The sequence below is a fragment of the Cupressus sempervirens genome, chromosome 10, assembly GCF_028749045.1.
Source record: "Cupressus sempervirens isolate cs-2001-9-10 chromosome 10, ASM2874904v1, whole genome shotgun sequence".
Classification (NCBI taxonomy): domain Eukaryota; kingdom Viridiplantae; phylum Streptophyta; class Pinopsida; order Cupressales; family Cupressaceae; genus Cupressus; species Cupressus sempervirens.
In genome coordinates, this window is record NC_143127.1 from 338335501 (window position 1) to 338358357 (window position 22857).

The 22857-nt window shown below is 31.3% G+C and overlaps 1 protein-coding gene across 1 annotated transcript in view; it reads left to right on the forward strand.

Moving 5' to 3' along the window:
• Positions 1–4241: 4241 nt before the first annotated feature.
• Positions 4242–22857, forward strand: part of LOC149533975 (MADS-box transcription factor 22-like) — a 165461-nt gene continuing 146845 nt past the window's right edge. Inside the window, exons 1-4 of the mRNA XM_089805947.1 lie at positions 4242–4368; positions 4480–4585; positions 5099–5296; positions 18284–18338. Coding sequence (XP_089662073.1) covers positions 4242–4368; positions 4480–4585; positions 5099–5296; positions 18284–18338 — 486 coding nt within the window. The remainder of the gene's footprint in view (positions 4369–4479; positions 4586–5098; positions 5297–18283; positions 18339–22857) is intronic.

Here is a 22857-nt window from a genome sequence, read left to right on the forward strand (position 1 = left end):
AATGGCCTGGTTGAACGCTTTCAAAAAAGGCTAGCGGGCTAGAAAGGGGAAATCTTGAGTAATGTTGGGAAAATCTAGCTTCTCTCCACCTCCCTGCAAGGCATCCCAATGTATTTCCTATCCGTTTTCAAAATCTCAGGCAAGTTTAGAGACATTATTGATAAAATCTAGCACAACTTCTTGTGGTCTGGAACTAAAGAGAAGTAAAGAATGAATTTGGTTAGCTAGGAGAAAGTCTATCAACCAAAAGCTCTTGGTGGTCTGAATTTAAGAGGAACATGAAACTTGAACAAGGCCCTATTAACCAAAATTGGTTGGAATTTGGTGAGCTCTTAAGGAAACTAGTGCAACATAATTAAGGCTAAATACCTTGGGGGATTGTCTCCTCACCAATTCCCTTGGGCATGTGATCTCCCCTAGGGCTCTAGGATCTAGAACAATATGGTTAATACTAGAAAGATCCTGAAAAAGGGGTGCCATTAGATTATAGGGAATGGTAATTCTATTGATTTCTAGGAGGATCAATGGATTCATGATAGTCCTTTCATGCACAATAAGTTCCTACCTCTATGGGAGAAGTGCACCAAATTGTATGGCCCTAGAATTTGAAACTTCATCACCCTTGAAAGACAATCGGTCACTATCCAAAACCTTGAGCCTGTTGATTTGGGAATTTCTTGGGAGCTACATGACCTTCTTCATACCTATAGGATCCCCCTTGGTCTGGTTGAGGAATCTTTGGTGTGGAAACTCACACCCTTGAGAGATTTTATAGTTAAGTCTGCTTATCTACACTTCATGGGGGAGATGGTTTCCCAGGCTAATTGGAAAAAAAGGCCTAGCACCCTTGGATCCTACCAAAGATAACTTTTTTCTGGTGGGCAACTTTGTATGGATCGATCCTCACCATTGATAACCTATAGTGTAGAGGGTGCCAACTCGCTAACTATTGTATTTTATTTCTTCAAGATGCAGAATCCATTCCACACCTGCTTATCCACTACCCCTTTGCCATAGTTGTCCCTATGGGAGGTCCAATGCTGTATGGAGAATGAATTGAAATACTTTATTCATTGGAATGGGCTGATGGTGTATCCTTATCTTAGAAACTTATGGTTAATTATCCCCCCATATGTTACTTGGCATATCTGGAAGGAAAGGAACAATAGGATCTTTAAGGAACAAGCCAATACCAATGTGGGGGTGGCCCAGCAGCTTATTAGGCTAGTAAAAGAATGCAATGGGATCTGTTGTTGGAAACCCCATCCCCCTCCCCTGAATCCCCTAGGTGGTCTAGACATCAAATGGGATTCGACATAGAATGTTGAATCAATCATGGCACAATTTGACAATTCTAAAGTCTTGGCTAGGAACAAGACAACATGACTCCCTCCCCCTCCATCTTGGTTCAACCTAAAATTTGACAATTCGGCCATGATGGGCAGCACCACAATAGGAGGTATCCTCCGTAATAGTATGGGAAATATGGTGGTCACCTATGTTGGTAACTGTGGAGGCTCCAACAATGAAGTGGAAGCTATGGCACTCCTATGGGGCTAAGGATTGCAAGAGCTCGGGGGGTCAATAAGCTTGCCATCGAGGTGGATTTTATGCTTATCATTAAGGCCACTAAGGGAGAAGGATAGAGTAACTAGTCGATTAAACTCATAATCGAGGAAATTTGAAGGTTGTTGGAAGATTACCATGACATCCAAGTGGTGCACATATAGCAAGAAAGGAATGGCATGGTAGATGAGCTAGCCAAATTTGGCCATGGTGTTAGGGACTTGATGCAATGGGAGGACGTCAGAATATTGTTGGATCATCAACACAAGTGGTGATGGAAAGGGAGAATACTTTCAAAAATGTCATATGATGAACCAAAATAGGTGGCAAGCTATCTTTTTTCCACAAGGGCATGAGGACAAGACGATCCATAAAGGGCTTGTTTGAAAAGATAGTATGAGGATATGCATTAATGTTTCAATTGCTTTGAATATTGATTACTATTGTAAAAGGACGTAGAGGGGGGATTTGGCGAGATATAGAAAATGGCCTACTAATAGTCATAATGACAACTTATTGTATTCCCGCACTAACTACAATAAGCATCAGTCATTTATGAAGGGAAAGAGACCACTCACACGTGCCACGAAGGATGGATTTTTGTCTTTTGGGAAACTTTGTAGAATTATGATGACTATGCAATGCCTTTTCATTTTTATCATTCAGGCTTCTTATTTTATATTTCATACTTGCAAAGAGGTTGTGTCGTCTGAAGATTTGGTTGTCAACTTGGGTGAAGACATGGGTGTTCGTGATCACATAGAACCAATTTGTGTAGAGAAGGGCATCCATAGTAGTGAGGCAGTGATGCTCTACTTGTAGAAAGGCGGCCTCTTATCGTATATGGAGGGAATGGGGAAGCATGATGAGATTGTCTCGATGCATTTCTTCCAAACTTGGAAGGATAGAAAGGTGACTGTCAATGGTATGGAATTTGAAATCTCTAAGGAAACCATTGCAAGGACTGGAGATTTCACCATGGAAGGAAAGAAATGGCGAAGGCATGCTAAGGTTAATGAGGAGCCCAGTTTGTGGAAAATTTTCAAACTCAAGGAGGAACCAACGCAAATGTGCAGAGAGATTTTCACGAGAAGCCCTCCCTAAGCCTTGGGACACCATCTACTATGCATTCATTGGAAGGTTCTATTTTTAAGGCCAGGAGAAAACATGAAGAGGGTAAAACTTTCTACCTTATCCACGACGAGCTTATGACCAAGTTGTATATCCAACACCTAGCGCAAAATCCACCTCTTTTGGTTAACTCTTTGACCTCAGTGAACCCCAACGTCTCCTTGGACCTTGGACTTGGGCCTAGCCATAAGAAGTTCAAGAAAACCCATGGCCCAAAAGTCAAAATGGGCCCAAAAGTCAAAATGGACCCAGAAGCCAAAATCAGCCTCATCGAGTTGGACTCAGATACTAAGAAGGGTTTAGATACTAAGAAGGAGACACAAAGCACCAAGAGAACCAATAAGTACCTCCAATTAGATAAATTCAAGCCCTCCCTCTAAGAAAAAAAAAAGATTCCACATATGAGTCTTCTGATAGTGATGTCAAAGCCGCAAGAAAAAAGAGATTACCTCAATCTGCCCCTAGCCATCTCAGCCCTTCTCATATCTTTGACACCCTGGAGGCTACTCCAGCTAGAAGTGGGGGGAAGACATCACTTCCCCTAGAAAAGAACTCAACAAAGACACTGGGAAGAAAGGGAAGCAAAGCCATAGTAAGGCCAAACTTGAAAGCCTGGAACATTCTATAAAGGACCTAGTTGATAATCAAATTGGCATCTTCCAGTGATTTGAAATGTTGGTGGAGTTTTCCACCAAGGTCATGCACTCCGCAACCACAACCTAATACTTCATGTAAGTCAAGAAGGAGGAGAAGGATTTGGGCAAAGCTACTGAAACCACCCAATCCATCTATGGCTTTCTGGCGAAGGACTGGCTAAAGACCATCTTAGACGAACTGGTTAAGGGTGAGGGGGAGGATGCGGTCAAGGATGTTGTTGAGGAAAATGATGATAAGCAAGGGCAAGAAGAGAGCAATTAGCCCTAGTTCTAGTGTTTTGTATGTGTAGTTTTTTAATGCGTAGTATTTTGAACTTGATACCCCATGGGGTCTTAGCTTTTAAGATTATGTTGATTAAGAGCACCATTTTGTATAGGAGTTGCTGTTACATCTTAGAGTCTTTAATGGATATTAGTCTAAGGTACGATAGTACTATTAATCATGTTGTCGACAAATTTTGTTTTTTGAAGTTTAAAAATAGCATAGGATGGACAATTGGGAGGTTACCTATTGTTCTGCTGATTGTTCAGCCTATTTGCTACTTGGGGTCAACCCCCGTTCTTTTTTGGTTCCTGGGACATCAGTTAAACACGTAATAAGTTCCTGGGACCACTAGAAGCAATACATATTTTGTGGTCTTCCGGTCACTGGAAGCGCTCAGATTCATTGCATACGGCCGCTTGGAATGTGATGGAACACTGACTGACTGTGACTGGTGAGAGATAACACAGCCATTAGAGAAAGTTTTATCAACTGCGATTTTGCGCGGCCATTAATTATGAAGGAACTTGACTTTTAGGGTACACCGGCAACAACCCTTAACATACAGCCTCCCCCGCATATTTTCTTCTCAGCCATTAATGGAAACTGTACAATGCCAGACGTGGATGGTGAAGATTCGATCCGGACGACTTGCTCTCGATTCTGTATTTGGAGAGCTTAAAATGGCTTTTCATCTGGCCAGGGGCCATTCTGCCGCACAACATGTCCGAAATAAAATTGCGGCAACTTCAGGCAAATCCGGAATTCTATTTTTCGAATTCTACCCTGCGAAAGAGACAGGAAGCTACCGAAAATAGCATCTTATCTCATCTTTGCTTGAATACGTAAGGCTGCATTTGAAAGGTTTGAGGTCATTGCGAGAGCGCCTGTATTTTTGCAAGGTAATTGCTAAGATCAGCTTGTTTCGCAAATATTTGTACGATTTTGAAAGCTCTCTTCAAATATTTGTGTAATTTCTGCAAATATTTGCGTATTTTAAATGTTCTTCGAAAATATTTGTATAAGTTCAAAAGATCTTTGAAACTATTTATATAATTGTAAAAGATCTCAAGAAGATATCGAAAATAGCATCTTATCTTATCTTTGATTGAATACGTAAGGCTGCATTTGAGAGGTTAGAGGTCATAGGCAGAGCTCGGCTCAGTTGCCGGCATCAACATTTTCTTGATTTTCCTGAATTTCAGTAAGGGAATCGTTATATTCTGTTTGTTTTGCAAATATTTGTGCGATTACTAAAGCTCTCTGTAAATATATTCGTAATTTCAAAAGCTCTTAGCAAATATTTGTGCAATTCAAGAATTTCATTGAAAAATATTAGCATAATTTTAAAGTTATTTGAAAGTGTATAATTTCTAAAAATCTTTGCAAATATTTGTTGTAATTTCACAGAAACACTTCACAAACAAAGCATTTAAGTCGTTGGTTTGCAAATATTTGTATAATTTGAAAAATTCTTTTGCAGGTATTTGAGGTTTACAATGGGCAGAGAAAGAATAGAACTAAAGAAAATAGAGAAAGCCGCAGCGAGGCATGTAAGTTTCTCGAAGCGGAGGAAGGGTTTGATAAAAAAGGCGAAGGAGCTCTCTATTCTCTGCGACGCGGAGATAGCGCTCATCGTTTTTTCTGCATCAGGGCAGCTCTTCGAGTACTCCAATACCAGGTACCATTTTCTCGTCCCTGATTTTATTTATTTAGTAAAAAATCTATAGTTTTTAGAGGATCTAGTTTCGGAAAGTTGATAGGAACAGCGAATTCGTGACAAGGCAGTTTCCTAAATATTTGAACACATTGAAAGCTGTACTACGCAAGTCTTTTATCTGCTTCTAAAATTAGAGGTTTTTGAATGTCAACTGTTTAGAAAATTATCGAACAGAGTTTTGGAGTTGGTTTTCACAAATTTTGTTTACTTTTTAAGAGTGTTAACAGTAAGCTATTTTATGTTATGAAACCAAAGTGCATCTAATAGTTATTCAACTTTTAAAATTATTCTTTTTGTATTTAAATTGTTTTAGTGTGAATACTTATATTTATAAATTTATTTTAATAATATTTTCTTTAAGTGATTCTGTTTTTATTTATATTAAAATTTATGTATTAATAATTATAAATTTAATTTTTTTAAAATATTTTCTTAAAAGTTGCACTCTTTGAACATAAAGATCTTGATTTTAAATTGTTTCTAAATAATATTTCATATAAAAGTATAATTATAAAATGACAATGTATTTTATAAGAGGAGTTATTGTTTATATTTTATAATTTATTGTAAAATAAAAATCAGTTTTTATAAACATTGATCAATTTCTTAGTTTGTATTGATCTAAAGATTTGATATTTTTAAATTATAGAATTCTTAATATAAACATTTACAAAATAAAGAAATCTAGAAAGAAAAATATTCTTTTTTTAAATTTTATTTTTAAGACATTTGAATTATTAAAACAACAAAAGGTTAAAAAATTGCCTATTCATATAGAACTATGTTGAAAATATTTGTAATACTAGAAATAATGAGGTCAATAAATTTATAGAAAAAGCTAAATTATTATTTTATGTTTCCAAAATTGATTTTTTGATAGAAAAGTTGTAGTTGGTAGGAAAAGTTGTAAGTTGGCTAGAAAAGTTTTCATTTTGGTAATTCGTCTTTCCGTTAATTGTTCATTTTTTAGAAAAATATTCACTTGTGATCTCCACATCTTTATTTATTTATTTTTTGATTTTTAAAATTGATTTAAATTTAAATTTAATTTTTTTAATTATTTAAATTTAAATTTTTATATTAGTTTAGTTTTTTCTTTAAATATTGCTTTTTAGTTTCAATAATTTATTTAGTAAATAGAATATATATTTGTTAGACTTCTTCTTTTTTTTTCTTATTAATTTTTCATAATAAAATTTTAATGGGATTTTTAAAAATGATTAATTTTTCATATTTGATAAATTGAATTTATATAAATAATATTTATTAATCTATTTAAAATATTTTATTAAATATTATGTTATTTAAATTAAAAATTATTAATAATCTAATCTGTTCACATAAGACTATATTTTAAATATTTACTTTTAACTATTATTTTTCTTTTCCTATTTATTTGAAAAATAATTACTTGTGACCTCTAGATTTGTATCTAAACTTTTGAATTTTAAAATTGATTTAGGTTTTTTTTTTCTTTTTAATATTAGTTTAGTCTTTTCTTTAGATATTGTTTTTTAGTTTCTATAATTTATTTAATCAATAGAACATTTTTATGTTAAAGATGATTTTTGATGGAATTTTTAAAATAGTTTTTATTTTGTTTCATATTTGATAAACTGAATTTAAATAAATAATATTGATTAATCTATTTAAAAGAGTTTAGTAAATATTATGTTATTTAAATTGAAATTTATTAATAATCTAATTTGTTCGCATAAGATTGTATTTTAAAAATTAATTTTATTATCAAACACCTACACAAAAATATACAACTGCTAGTTAATATTATCAAAAATATTTTTCTTATAAGAAAAATGGGAAGTTTGTTATGAGATTATGCACGTCTTTAAAATGGAGGCAAGTATACAATCTTTATTAAAAACCTTATTAGAAATATAATTAATAAAAATGAAAATAGCGTAAATATAATGCCATTCTTAATAATTTTCAAAGTTCTATTAAAAATTAAAAATAATTAAGAACATGTGTGATTCTTTTCTAGATATGGATTTTTTATCTAGACTTTAATGTTTTAATTTTGGATCTATTTTATCATCCACATTATGCTTGAGGTATCTTATTGCATTATGATATCCTTTACCACAATGTTGAAGACATGTTACTATTACTCTAATCAATCATAAGCTATAGTCCTTGAAAAATAAAATTACTATAATATGATTCAAAAATATTAAGAAACGTTGGAAGATTTTGAAATAACTAAAATTGAACAATATTAACACATTTTTAATTTCTTTTGTGATTTTCATATAAAATTCAAAGAATTTATGTTTGTGATTGATTTTTCCTTTTTTGATCATCTTATCTTCTTTTTTTCCTTTTCTTTTTTCTATAGAAGCAGTATAGATCTCCCTAAGAATTTGATTTATTAAAACAAATTAGTGTACTTTAACAATGTTAGGATTGCCAATGAGGTCAATATGTTTGGCTATTTCTAAATTATCCCTTAATCCAACCTTAGCCCTATTAAACAATAGGAAAATATTATCTTTAGATTTTGACAAAGAAAGTCTTAAAAACGTTTACTAGAAAATCATTTTTGTTTTAATTTTTCACTATTTTCATATATGATTATTTTAACTTTGAATATGAGTTATTAGAGGTGGAAGACATGTCATAGACATAGAAGAACTTTGATTCCTTTAGATTTTGATTTGTGAATTTATCCATGGTCATATAAACTTAGTAAGCTTGTAATTTATATATGTTTAAAAGAAATATTTTTCTTTACCAAATTTTTTTTATTAATTTTACTACTACATACTGAAGAATTATTATTTTCACCTCAAACTTGATAAGCTAATGGGTTGCTTCACTTTCTTTAAAAAATAATTATTTGACTTTCTTTAATTTGATTCTGTATTGTATTATGGTTCCATTTGTACATTAAAAAAAAAGGTTCCTAGTCCTCTTACATTTGACTCCATCATTGTTTTTATTCTACTAGATGACTACTGTTATTTTACTATCTAAGAAATAATATTTATCAAAATATAAAATCTTGATGCTATAATTTATTGATAATGTTAATCTCTTATAGATATACTTAATTTTTATTCTATGATCTATATAATCTCCTAGATTATACCATAGTAAATCATAATGAAAAAAATATTATGGATAAAAAATAATTTACTATTCTCCACATTTTATGAGGAATTAATCTAGTCATTATAGATCCTCTTCAAACATTATTTTTTAATCTATTATGAATTAATCTATATAAAACTAAACATAATCATGACATGATCTCATAAATATTTTTAGAAGTGTTCTTTTTCAATATTTTTTGCTACAATACATAACTAAAATTACACTCCATAAGCATGTAAATATGGTTTTATCCAAATCATTTGGTTCTACTCTAACTTGATAGTAGCCACTAAATCCAACTAAAAAGGAGAAATGTTTTGCATAAAATATGGTTGATGAAAATAACATTTAAGGTAGTAACCTTTAACTATCAATAGCTAAAATAGATATTATCTTTTTTAATCTTAATTTTGAAAATTCTACTAGTGGTAAAGTCAAATTATTAGCCAAATATTGGATACAAAAATCTTACCCTCTAGAGTGTTTTCTCTTGATTTTGTTAGCTCTCTAAGGGTTGAATTTATCATACCTAAATTGGATTGTTTTATTTGATTGAGTATAAATATGATGTGCTTACATGGTAGTGTGAATTATTTTTATGTCACTATATTTCTAAGCAAAAGCTTCAAAAAATAAATGAGGCATCTCATAATTTTTTTAGATTCTAAATAATAGGTCAACTTTGTTCAAAGGTGTCTTAATTTAATTCATGATTAACTTGGAATGAGGACAAAATTGATGTAAGTATTTGGTATACAATAATATGCTTGCAACAAATACAATGTAGCTATTTCATGGTAATCATAAATAAATTCTTCTAATGGTATAATTTTTACCAAAAGGGATATCAAAGATACTAAAGAGTATTGTTAATGAACTTAGGGTTGTTCTTATGTACTTATTTATATTGGGAATTATTATGAATATTTTAATCATTTATTTATAGTATTCTTATTGTTACTTAGTAAACTATTTTATTATAAGCATCTATAACCTATTTCCCTCGTACAATGATTCATTTATGTGAATTGACATATTAATGATTAAAAATATGTTTAAAATATATGTGAAGTAATATAAAAAAATGGCATGGCCACAAGTGTAATTATGGGAACCATAGTACTGATGAGGGATAAATTTTATTAGTACCCATAGATTAGTGGGCCAAGAGAGGCATACCAAATAATAGTTATTGGCATTACAAGAAAACAAAGGACCAAAGAAGGAATTTATAAGTCAAGGAGTGGGCATCAAAATTTGAGAGAGTATTGTTCCCATATCTATAGGCAAGATATGAAACATATTAAAAAATATAGAATGCAAATTAGGTTCTTGTACTAAGTTGTCAATCAAAGTTTTAGAGTAGAGGTAGATTTAAAACAAGAAGGGGTAGGAATGAACAATTTTTATAACAAGCCCCTTTGAAGGGAGAGAAACATATTGATCAAGAAGTAATTGATAGGCAAGATTGTTCCAGATAGGAATAAAAAATCTTTTGGAGATATAATTTCATGAAAAAATATAAGATCCAAATAAATGGAATCAACATTTGTTAAAGAATATTGCAAGAGATGAATGGAACTAGTGTTTCCAAAAACCTTTTCACTTTGAAGACAAGCACTACTATAGGCAAGCTTTTCAAAGCAGGATTTTGAGGGTGCAACAATAGAAATGAAACTTGAATACTAAGGCAACTCTCAATAGGAGGAGCCATGGAGATAGTCAATGGAAAGTAGCCCAAAAAAAAAAAAAGGTATTAAAAACACCCTACTTCAGAATCTTATATTTGAATAGTAGAATCATAAAAAGTGAAGTTCCTCCATTAAATGTGATGGAGGATGGCCACCATTAGACCAAAATATAAAGATGGTGTGAAAGAAACTAGGGATCTCTTACTAGGACAAAATCTTTACCTAGTGGATTTTTTGTGGTAGAATTATGGTCAATGGATATAAAGAAGAAAGATGTACTTTTGGCACCCCACTTGATGGATGAATAGGGATTATTTATATAGGATTTAACTCCTATTTTAACTTGTTGAACAAAGCCATAGAGATTGTTACATTATGGATCATAATGTAATTCTTATCCATAGAGTATTGGAAGAACAATGTGTTAAAAATTATAGGGGATAAAATTAGAAAATTTGTTAAGGAATATGAGCAATTGGATGATCAAAAATATGAGATGTGTGATAGGATATATATGGAGGTGCTACGATTTCTATTAGTCCCTAAACCAATTAAACTACACTCATAATTTGATATTATGTATTAGTCAATTATAGGGGAAGATTGTCTAATCTTGTGATCTAAACATGGTTCAAAAGGATGCTAATCATTAGAATTCTACAAAAAAGAAAAAGAGAATTAAAATGATATTGAAAGCTCTCAAATAGGCCAATATAAAGAAGGAGAAGAATAAAAGTTGGTAAAGAAGATTCTACTGATCAGAAGCCTAACCACAACTTTTTGCATAAGAAGTAAAGGATTCAACACTATTCATAATTAATAAAGCTAATCAAGTTGATAATGAATCAATAACATAAGATAATGGAGGAAACAAAAACATGGGTTGGGAGATCTCCATGGAAGAGTCAAAAGCCTTTACACTTGATTTTCTCTCTCATTTTTTCCTTTTTCCTCAAAATTTTAAATTTTCCTCGAATCACACATTATTTACCTCAAAATTAATCAATCTTTGTATATATTATACATGGGGTGACTTATACCTTGGGGAGTTAATTTTGGTAAATTTAGATGCCTAGTAAAGGGCATTTCTCTGTACTCGCCTAGTATAGTTGACCCTTACAAAAATTAACCCCAAAATCCCTATTAAAGGAGGCTTCCTCTATTCAAAAATCACAATTAGAATACACAAGAATGCATTTCCCTCTATAGATCTTTCTTCTTTCTTCATTGGAGATGTAAAAATTGGCCATAAAGGGAGGAGATCTACATTCATACATCTAAGATTTCTTCTTCTATTCCTATTTAATATTTGTGGTGATTTATTAGCATTTACTATAGGTTTTATTGTCTTGCATGATTTCCTTTTGGGATTTTGTGTTGAGTGAAAGCTATTATATAAACATACTTGATCACATACTAAAGACAATTATATTTACATGGTATGATATGTTGCACTAAGGTTTAATCTCTATTTAATTATAGCATTTCTTTTATTTCAATTCAAGGTTAATTCCTAAATAGGGGCTTGACCAAGGAAACCCTCCAACCTTCAAGAGTTTCCCCTACTATTTGGTGTGCAAGTATAGATTCATAGAGTTTCAAATCTAGATTTGTAGATCTAAAACTGGAGTTACAAGTATAGTACCAAGACCTCTAGATTTGTTTATTATGGGTATAGGTTGCCTCAATATTGACCTATGCTAGTATAGGAAACTTCATGTTTTACCTATTCCTTTGACATTCAAAATTTCATAATAGAAATTTCAATCTATTAGGTTTTCATATTCTCATTAATTTCTAGTTTTAGTATAGTTTGACAAGGTTTCTACAAATATGAAGGTGCTTCATCTACTAACCCTCAATGTGATTCCATCTTCTTTCCCCTTCCTTCATATAACTTACTTTGATACACTATATCTACTATCTTGTTATTTATTATTGCATAAATATACATTTGAATTTCCTTTCATTTACATCACATTTTCATCCCTGCATTCTTACATAGATAGAGAGGGCCTTAGAATAATACATATTATTGTCACTACATCTTGCATTATCACCCCTTCCTCTAATTGAGTTGTGATAATTAGGTTTATTCCAAAGAGGTTATAATGTTTTCGGCCCCTTCTAATCTACATTTCAAATGGTTGTCGACTATTGATCATCATCATGTCTTATACATTTTGGTGTATCTAGGTTCTTACATTTTCATTCTAATTTTAGTGTTAGATCTACTTGGTTACATTATACACATCAAGTTAGATCTCTCTTGTATCACATATTTCATCATTGTGTGTATAGGTTCACCTTATACATTTTGGTGAACTCATTTCTTTTATGTGTTATACCTTTTGAGTGGACATTTGGATATTCTAGTTGTGATCTCTTTTGTGTCTTCATTGCAATTTAACTTTTTAATTGGATCCTCTTTGTATATTAGTCTTTGCACCTTCATATTTAGATCTACTTTGTATCCCCCTTGTTTGGTTACATTGTATAAGTATTAAAATCTTATTTGCATCTTCACATTGTTTTGTTACATTCCTATTTTTGAGCCCTAGTTGCATACTTTTAATCATAAAACTCTCAAAAATAGAGTATTGTGTAATCACTAATATGATCACCTTTATTATTTCTTCTCTCCACTAAACCCATGAGGTACATTATAGTTTATTTCATTTCATTATGTTTATATATCTTTATGATATTCTTGCATATAACATAATGAGGACAACTAATGCAATACTTCTCTACAAGGAATGTTTCAAGATTATTATCAACATTTCATGTATCTTCTTGATGCATATTTGAACTAAATGCATGGAATATAGATATTACATAAGGGTATCTATAAATGAGATTGTTTTCAATCCTCTTAACTTTATCCTTCTTAGTTAAGATCAAACTCCTAATAATCATCAAAAAATTAATCATCTCCAAAATATTATCCATGATCCAAATTTTAGAAATTGTATAGATGATTTTTCTTCTAGATCTTTTGGTAACATTGCTTTTCCTTCACCTTTCAAGGATGGTAATACTATTATTTTGAAAGATAATATTCCTTCTACTATTCCCCCTTATACCATGCATGCTCATACAAGATGAATCATCTATTCCTTCTACAGTATAAACTACTTATAATGTAAGCTATTCTATCACCACTCAATAATGCTACAAAACTTTAGGACTAGATATTAATGAGAAAGGTATTACAATTTCTATTAATCCTTCTCAAAAATTTCATAAAGATGGTTTAAGTTTTGTTGCACTGGCTAACCCTTCTCAACTTTCTAAAGATCTTGTGATAGAAACACATTGATCTTACCAGTCTCCAAGCAATTGCTAATTCCCTTGATGATTTCCCTCCACCCATAATTGATAATTCTCCTATATCCCTACTTCCTAAAGTTCATCATGTTGATTATTGTCTTCCTTCTTCATCTAATTGACACTATCAACACTTTTCCTCAAGCATAGATAAGAGCATGATTTGTTGTCAATAGGTTTAAATCTTTAATTTAATTTTTTTCTATTATATATCTTTAAGGCCTTGAAATAGGAGTGTTATATTATATTAATTTATTTTTATATTTAATCTTATTATTTATCTGTTCAATTTTCTTTTAGAAAAGGATTATTACATAAAAAAAGAAAGCATAGACAAGTGGGACCTAATGCAGGATCATCTTGGGTGAAGGGAAATCTTGAATCACCCAAAACAATATTTTTTATTCGTCTTTCAATAAGGGTTTTCTCAATGAAAAGTTACTATTTCTAGAGGCCTACTATTTTTATAAGTTGGTTGTTTGAGCTCAAAATGTTATGTTTTCATCCCTCGAGGTTGTTGAAATGAAAATTTATAGAACAACCTATTTTGACACTTCCAAATTTTAATAAGGTATTTCAAGTTCATTGTGATGCCATTGGTAATGCAATTAGATTTATTTTGAGCCAAGAAGGTAAACTTATTGCCTACTTCAGAGAGAAGTTGAATGATGCAAAAGGAAATATATGATTAGGAGTTTCATGCTATAGTTTAGGCATTGAAGAATTGGAGATATTATATTTTCCTAAGGGTTTTGTTTTATATATTGATCATCAAGCTTTGCAATACTTGAATAGCCAAGGAAACTTGAATTAATGACATTTGAAATGAGTTAGGCTTCTGAAGATGTATACATTTTTGGAAGATAGGAGTGAAAATTCTAATAGGGTTATTTATGCTCTTAGCAGGAGATAGATTTGGCTAAAAGATATGCAGATTGAGGTTGTTGGGTTTAATAAACTCAAGATTTTGTATTGAAAATTTCTTGATTTTGGTAGAGCTTGGACATCTTGTACAAAACTTATTACTCTGATAGAACCACATGGTTGAATTTAATCATGTAGGATGATATGTTATTTAGAGGAATTCAATAGTGCATTCTAAGGAGTTCTATGAGGGAGAATCATATTAAAGGAAAGAATGGATACTTTGGACATGATAAAACAATTTTTATGGGTAATGAAAATTTTTACTGGCTACAATTACAACACGATGCTACAAAATTCATACAAATTTGTAGAGTATGTTAGATGGAAAAAGGAGTCAAGCAGGTTACATGATTATAGAAGCCATTACCTATATGTGAGAAGCAATGAGAGGATATCAATATGGACTTTGTTGTTGGACGTTTACTAAGGACTTAGTTTTCAAATATGGTACATTTCATTTTGTAGAAGAAGAATAATGGTGTTGTTCATGTAATAGAATTATTTTTGAGAGAAGTGGTAAGACTTCATGGTCTACTAAAGAGCGTAGTTTTATATTAAGACAAATTTAAATTTTAGCTCATCACATCACCCACAAACTAATGGATAGACAGAAGTAGTGAATAGGAGTTTGTGAAATTGGTTGTGATGTTTGTTTGGAGATAAACCAAAAGGATGGGATTTGATTTTAACAAAGGAAAAAAATTCATATAATAATTTTGTTAATAGGAGCATTGGTAAATCACCATTTTAGATAGTATATGGAAGTTGTCCTAGAAGTGCTTCTAAATTGAGAAAATGGACTAAGGAAACACAAGTAGTGTCAAAGTTAAAGATTTAGTAGAACACTAAAATAAATTATGTGAGGAATTGAGGAATCATATTAATAAAGTTATACAAATTATAAGGGTAAGGACGATGAGAAAATGAGGCATTAGAAATTGATGATAGGAGATGAAGTCATAGTTTGTTTGAGAAATGAGTGATATCTAGTTGGAACATATAATAAGTTAAAGATGAAGAATTTTGGACCATGCAAGATACTGAAGAAGCATGATTCAAGAAGTATCTATGAAGTAGAGTTTCCTAGTGAATCTGAATATTTCAGAACTATTTAATATTTTAGATCTGACAGAGTATCATGAAGGAGGTATTGAAGATAAGGTCACATAAGCACAATGGAGTATTCTAGCAATTACTCCAACTAAAAAGGAGATTCAAGGAATCTTGATAGTCATGTTGGTAGAAACATAAGGAACATGAGTTATAAAGAATATTCGATCAAATGAAAAGGATAACTTGTTTAAGATTCATCATTGTTGACAAGGGAGTAGGTTAATTCTCTTGGTTTTTCTCTAAACACATGTGATGTGATAGGGTCACATCTCAAATTACCCTAGGTGTCTAATGTAGGAGTATCTTGTGTGAAGGGAAAACTTATATCAACCAAATAAAATTTCTAATTTGTCCTTCAATAAGGGTTATCTTAGTGTAGAGTTACTATTTATGGATGATTTCTATTCTTACTAAGTTAGTCATTTGAGCTTAGAGTGTTTTGATTTCATCATTGGAAGTCCATTTTAGATATATCATCTTTCTAATAAAGTTTCATTGCAATGTCAAGTCTTTTTTTGAAGTTAATGAAATTTTTTGGTATTGGCAACAAGGTATAAAAAGCTTTCAATTTAGTTTTGAAGGCATTAGAGAATTCAAAAAGGGGTTAAATCTTGGATGATTAGAGCTTTTACACCTTATTTTTTTGTATATTAGGTCATGGCATTTCCAAAAATGGGTCATAATAGTCAATCAGAGAAACCATCAATGAGTTATGGTCTTCGGAAGCCGCACCACCTGAAATGGGCAAAACTTAAATTTCATCAAAATTTCTTTTTCATTATAAAATTTGTGTGGCCTTCTCTATTGTAATAAATATTAAAAAAATTAGGCTTGCCTCAGGTTCTAAGGTTAAATTTCTAGAACATTCTTGGGTAGTGGAAAATTGCCTAAATAAATAAGGCATGTAGGGTTGCCCATGGCAATTCTAGGATGTTGGCGTTGGCTTTGGCTTACAGAATATGTTAAGACAAACTACCATGTGGCTTTGCATATTTTATTTTTAAAATTTGTGAATCTATACTTTTGGATATAATAAGAAGCCAACCTTTTGTTCTTCCAACTTGTTGTTATTTATCTATTTCTATTATGTATTTGTATTATTAAGGGGATTACCTTTTATTAGGATTATTACAAAAGTATCTTACATACTATAATAGCATTAATAAATAGTGAGAAAAAAAATTGAAAAGTGAGAAAAAAACTTTTGATAAAAGAGGTAAATAAAGTCATTTGATAATTTTATCCAAACAAATGATCACATTTGGATGAATTTATTGTAGGTTTCTTTCCAAACAGTTGGAGAATAACTAGATTTGATATTCATAAAGAAGTGGACAAATATAATCAAAGACAAGGATGTTGGGATCCCTAAATTATACATTCCTAGCCCTCACACCCAAAAATATACACCATTAGACCAAAATAATTATGTAATACCTAATAGGAGAACAATAGCCAATGGGATCATAGTGACTCATGAAAGCATTCATACAGGTTATAAAACTAGAGAAGAAAACATGATAACTGAGCTACACTTTTGAAGTGTATTATTTGGTTAACAATTTTTCATTGTCCTCAAAAGTTTGGGTTTTTGGAAGAATGTATAAAATGGATAAAGGATAAAATTTCCTAGTTATTTTTCTTATAAGTTGTTAGTATCTTATTTTTGCATTTGGAAAGGAAATTTTAGGAATTTTGGATATTTTAATACAATAGTGGAGTTCATTTCTCTCCTCAATAGCCAAACTCTTTCTTGACACTTGGATTTTATCCTAGATTCTGCACCTTTAAGAAAATTGAACTAAAAATTTAGCTACTCTTATTTTGATAAATTATTAGTCAAGTAGTAGGATTTAGGATGATGCAAGCACAAGGGAAACTTTTGTTTGAACCTAATATGCATAAGCAATTATCTTAGAGTTAGATCCATCACGAATGTGGATGAATCATTTTTATGCATACTTCTTGTCAAGAAGGATGAAGCAATAATAATTTTCTAAATACAACCTAAGGGTTTTGTATTGATTGTACAAAAGATTTGCCACAAATTAGAGAATAAATCCTTATGAAAGGGTGAATGAAACCCTAGATACAAATTTAATGCACAATATAGTTAGCACGTGCTAGTTTTTACAATCATAATTATTGAGATAACTTAATCTATTATTAGCTTAACTTGATTACATGAAACAATCCATACATTTAGCTAAGTGAATGAAGTAATCTTAGAACCTTGTTAATTGAATAAATAGATGTTGTGGTTATTATTCCAATAGGAAGTACATGCACGTGAGGCAATAATAATGATAAAAAATTACTAAATATTTTTAAATAAATTTAAGATAAATAGATATGGATAAGGATTAAATCATGAACAAAAAATGAAACAAGAGTATGCCACTTATTGACATGTTATTTTGATAAACTATCACAACAAAATAAAATAAGTAGATCACTAATATTAATTTTCTTGTTACAATTTTATTAAATATATATTATTTGACATGTCTACTAATTAAAACTATTGTAAGTTCATACTTAACTATTGGTGCATTGAGTTTTATAATATAAAGTTTTCAGATTTTTTGATGCTTTTATAAATTCTCTTCTTATAATAATAAATATCAATTATATATTAAATGATAGTCTTTAACGCTAGAATTTGTGTACCTTTTGTATTTAGAAACTAACTAAAAAAATCAATATGTATATTTTTTCTAAAATATATAATTAATTTTTTAATTATTAATTTAACATTTCTTGTTTTCTAAAGCATGAAGAGAATCTTGAGGAAGTATTGTGAAATCTTTGCCGGAATTATACTTGAGGTAAATTTTCACTACATTTTTCTGGCATATTCATAAGAAATCATTTACTCTAATAGTGAATGCTTATTATCTTTACAAGGTATCATTAAAGTTATTGAGAAAAATCATTCGAAAAAATTCATATTCAATAAAAATAGAACACACAATCAAATAGTAAAATATAGAATCCATGCATATATCTATTAATATTTTCTTTAAGTGTAAGTTTCATTTATTTATTTCTACCCCTAAATAAACATGATATTGTGATGATACTATCATACGTTCTTGTTACTAGCTACAATATAGGGATCAAAATGACTCTAATTATGAACAAACCATGCTTCTATTTCAAGCAAATATTATCCCACTAATATTTGTTAGTAATATTTTCTTAAGTTATTGCATAAGATGATGATACCATTTTAAAAAAATTCTTAGAATTGGGTTGGTTATATTGGGGCTATTGATGTGTTCTTAGTCATTTTTATGTCTAGTTTTATATCTTTTTTCTATATTATTGTCTTGAAACTTAGTGTGTCAACTCTTACATGGAGCTTTTCTTTTGTAATTATATTCTATATTTATTTTATTGAATGTTATCCTTGTTGAAAAAATGTAGCGTCGAGAAGACATTATTATACTTTGATTGAACAAATTAATAATACCAGACTAATTGGTATTATGTTTGTAAAAAAAGGTATTTTAAAAGGGAAAGACTAAAAAACTCAATGAGTGGATGAAATTTATTCAATCGTGCAACTATAAGACAAATGAAATAGTTGTCTTCATTATCATAGAATGCAAATCAAGACTTCTTGATCAATGCCAAACACATATATCGAAAAATGTATATGTAAGATGAAATATTACATATATAATACAAAACAAGATAATAAAAATCACACATATATATGTATATTGGGTAAGTGGACAAAGAAGAGGGACCAAAAAATTTACACATTCTTTTTTTCCCTCAAAAAATGCAATAAAGTGTGTGTGCAATGTAGTGCATGCATATTATGGCTTGGATTGATCAAGCCTTAGGTTTGGCAATTTAAAACATAGCATGTGTTCCCTATAATGTGTACACCCTCTGTAAAGTTCCTAAATAAATATAAATATGTGAAAAAACTTATAAATAGATAAGTAAAACATAATAGGATCTACCATATCCTTTTTAGCTCTAGGACCATATATAAAATGTAACATTTAAATATAAGCAATCCTTTCTTATACTTAAGTTGCATATTAAGTATATAATTTTAGGATGTTTGAGAGTAGTTTAAGATTCATAGGAGATAAGATAAATATTTTGGATTCTACATAGTTTTTAAGAAATTTTAGACTTATCTAAATTTCAAGAATTAACACATTGTCTTCAACATAATTCACATTAGACTATTGATTGTAATCTTAAGCCCTTCACTAGTAGATGATTGTTTAAGGATTATTTCACATTACATAAAAATTTAGTTTGGTAATTGACATTTTTGTTTAACCGAGAGAGAGAGAGAGAGAGAGAGAGAGAGAGAGAGAGAGAGAGAGAGAGAGAGAGAGAGAGAGAGAGAGAGAGAGTCCCTTGTCAATGGTAGGTGAGGAAGATTCACTTTATTGCCAAGGAAAGATTTTGAACACTCATTCATATGGGTTTAAATGGATAGAATTAGATTATTTTGCCCCTTACTTTAGTAGATTATTGTGACCACTACCCTATATCTCTTGTACTAACCCCTCCATCCCAATAATTAAGAACAGTACTGTTCTAGAGAGAGAAAGAGAGAGAGAGAGAGAGAGATCACATTAATCATTGTAAGGGACATATAACCCATTAGGACCCGTTTGAATAAATTGACTATTGTAGGACTCGCTAATTGGTTCTAGGTAGTCCTAATTTATCATAAGGGGTCATAATGATACCTAAGTGGTCTAAGGAAAGAACCCATTACAACCCCTTAAGATACATTAGGGTCCCAATAAGACATATTAGAAAATATTAGTACATCTTATAACACATTAAGGGATGTAAACACATTACTATGTTATAATGGGTCCTAATATGTCCTAATGGATTGTAATGGGGCCTAAGTGGTCCTAGGAACTCAAAAGACCCATTAAACCCCCTTTTGATCTATTAGGACTCATTAAAGCACATTGGGACACATGAGTTCCCCTTAAAACACATTAATTTTGTAGGACACACTTTAGGGTTCTAATGTGTCTTCATGAGCCCTCAAGTGTCCTAAGGAGTTGTAATTGATCTTTTGTGATCAAACAACCTTTCCAATCTCATTAAAACCCCTTAAGACATATTAGAACCCATTAAGACATATTAAAACCCATTGGGGCACATTAAAACTCATTAAGGCCTCTTATGTGTCCTAAGGAATACTAATTCATCATAAGGTGGCATAATGTTTCCTAAGTGGTCCTGGGACCCGTTAAGAATATGTATGACCCCTTATACAACATAAGGACACCAAAAAATATTAACTCCCATCAATACCCCTTAAAACACATTAAGATGCATAGGACACATTAAAGGATTTTAGTGGTCCCTAATGGTTTATAATGTATCATAAGGGGGCATAATGGGTCCTAAGAGGTACTAAGACACCTTAGAACCCATTGCATACCCTTAGGACACATTAGGACCTCTAAGAAACTCTTAGAACACATTAATCATTGTAGGCCACACTTTAGGAGCCTAATGTGTCCTAACAAGTCCTAATGTGTCTTAATGGGACATAAGTGTTCCTAAGACTTCTAAGGATCCATTAGGATAACTAAGGGCACATTAAGACCCTTTTGGACAAAATAGAACCCATAGAACCCAATAATACCCTTAGAATACATTAATAGGTGTAGGATGTACTAATTAGTTCTAATGTGTCTTAATGGTTCCTAATGTTTCCTAAAGAGTTTTAATGAGACATGTCATCTTACGACCCTTTAGGACACATTATAATAGATTTGAACCCATTATGACACCGTAGAGTACATTAATTGTCACAAGAAAAACTAATATCTCCTAAAGTGTTAATAATGAGACCTACATGGCCCTAGGATCCAGTATGATGCCTTGTAATATATTAGGATTAGTTAGGACACATTAGAAACCATTAATACCTATGGATACATTAAGGGTCATATCACACACTAATGGGTTTGAATGTGCCCTAAAGGTTCCTATGGTATCCTAAGGGATTGTCTTAATGTGTTCTAAGGAATCCTAATAAGTCCTAGTGTGTTCTAAGGGATTTTAATGGGTCCTAAGTACTCCTAAAACCCACTAAGACACATTACAACCTGTTAGGATGCATTAGAACCTGCTAAGGCACATTAGGTTAAAAATAGGTCAAAAGAGTATATAAGGGATCCAAAAAGGTAGATACATGTGATGAAAATTTTAACTCCCTTGTGATAGGAAAATAAAGATGAAGAAGTGAGTGACAAGACCAAAAGGAAGATGAAGATATGATTGAGAAGAACCAAGAAGATGAAAAAAACTAACTAACGTGTCCATGAAAGATAAAGAAGACTCTATCAACACTCAAGTGTAAACTTAAGCTAGAATGAACCCTAGAGTGCAAGCTAGTATGCAAAGTGCACGTGAAAGGATTATATAAGTAGTATCTTTTCTATCATTTAGCCTTATTAGGGACATTGGAAAATTATACAATCATCACTAGTATAACTATGAGGATATGAATATGATCTATATTAGATAGGTATATGGGAATCTATCCTATCCATCAAAGATGCAAAGGTCAAGATGAGGGTGCATTTAGATTCCCCAGATTTAGTATAGCAAGATTATGCTTGCACCAAGACAAAATGTCGAGATGAACATAAACATGCACTTTCAAAAAGAAGACAAGGATGTAATGTTCAAGATCCTAAGTGTTAAGTGGGTCAAGCAAGATGCTCAAGACATCTAAGATCTAACAAAGTACACCTACAGATAGAAATTAAAGGGAAAATGCCCCATGCTCCCAATCCTATAGCTCATGACATCTGTGAGAGACTATTAGGGATGGAAAACTTGGTAATGCAATCATCACAAATAACACACAAAGATAATAAGCCAAAAAGTCTCTATTAGTTTTCAGTTTAAGTGTGTCTTAAAGTCACATGATCATCTTCCATAGACTTAAGTCTGGTAGTGAGAAATGTCGCAACATTCTAAACTAGACAAGGAATCCAATAAGTGTTGAGAAACACTTGATGCCAAGGGGAAGTGTTGAAAAAAATTGTTTGAGAGTTGCCAAAGAAACCCTAAAACACTTAAGACACCTTGATAAGCATGGACAATATGTGCCCCCTAGACATAGACAATAATAAGTTCTAAGGTAGAAAAGGTAAAGAAATGTGAGATGAATGGTTTGGAGTACAAAGCAAGATATTGATAGACATAGATGCAAAGGTCTCAAGTAGCACCTATTTCCATGTTTTCACCACTTAGAAGGGTTTTGTTTTTTCTTTTCTTTTTTAGGATCTTTAATGATTTTTTAATATTTTTGAGATATTTGATATTTTT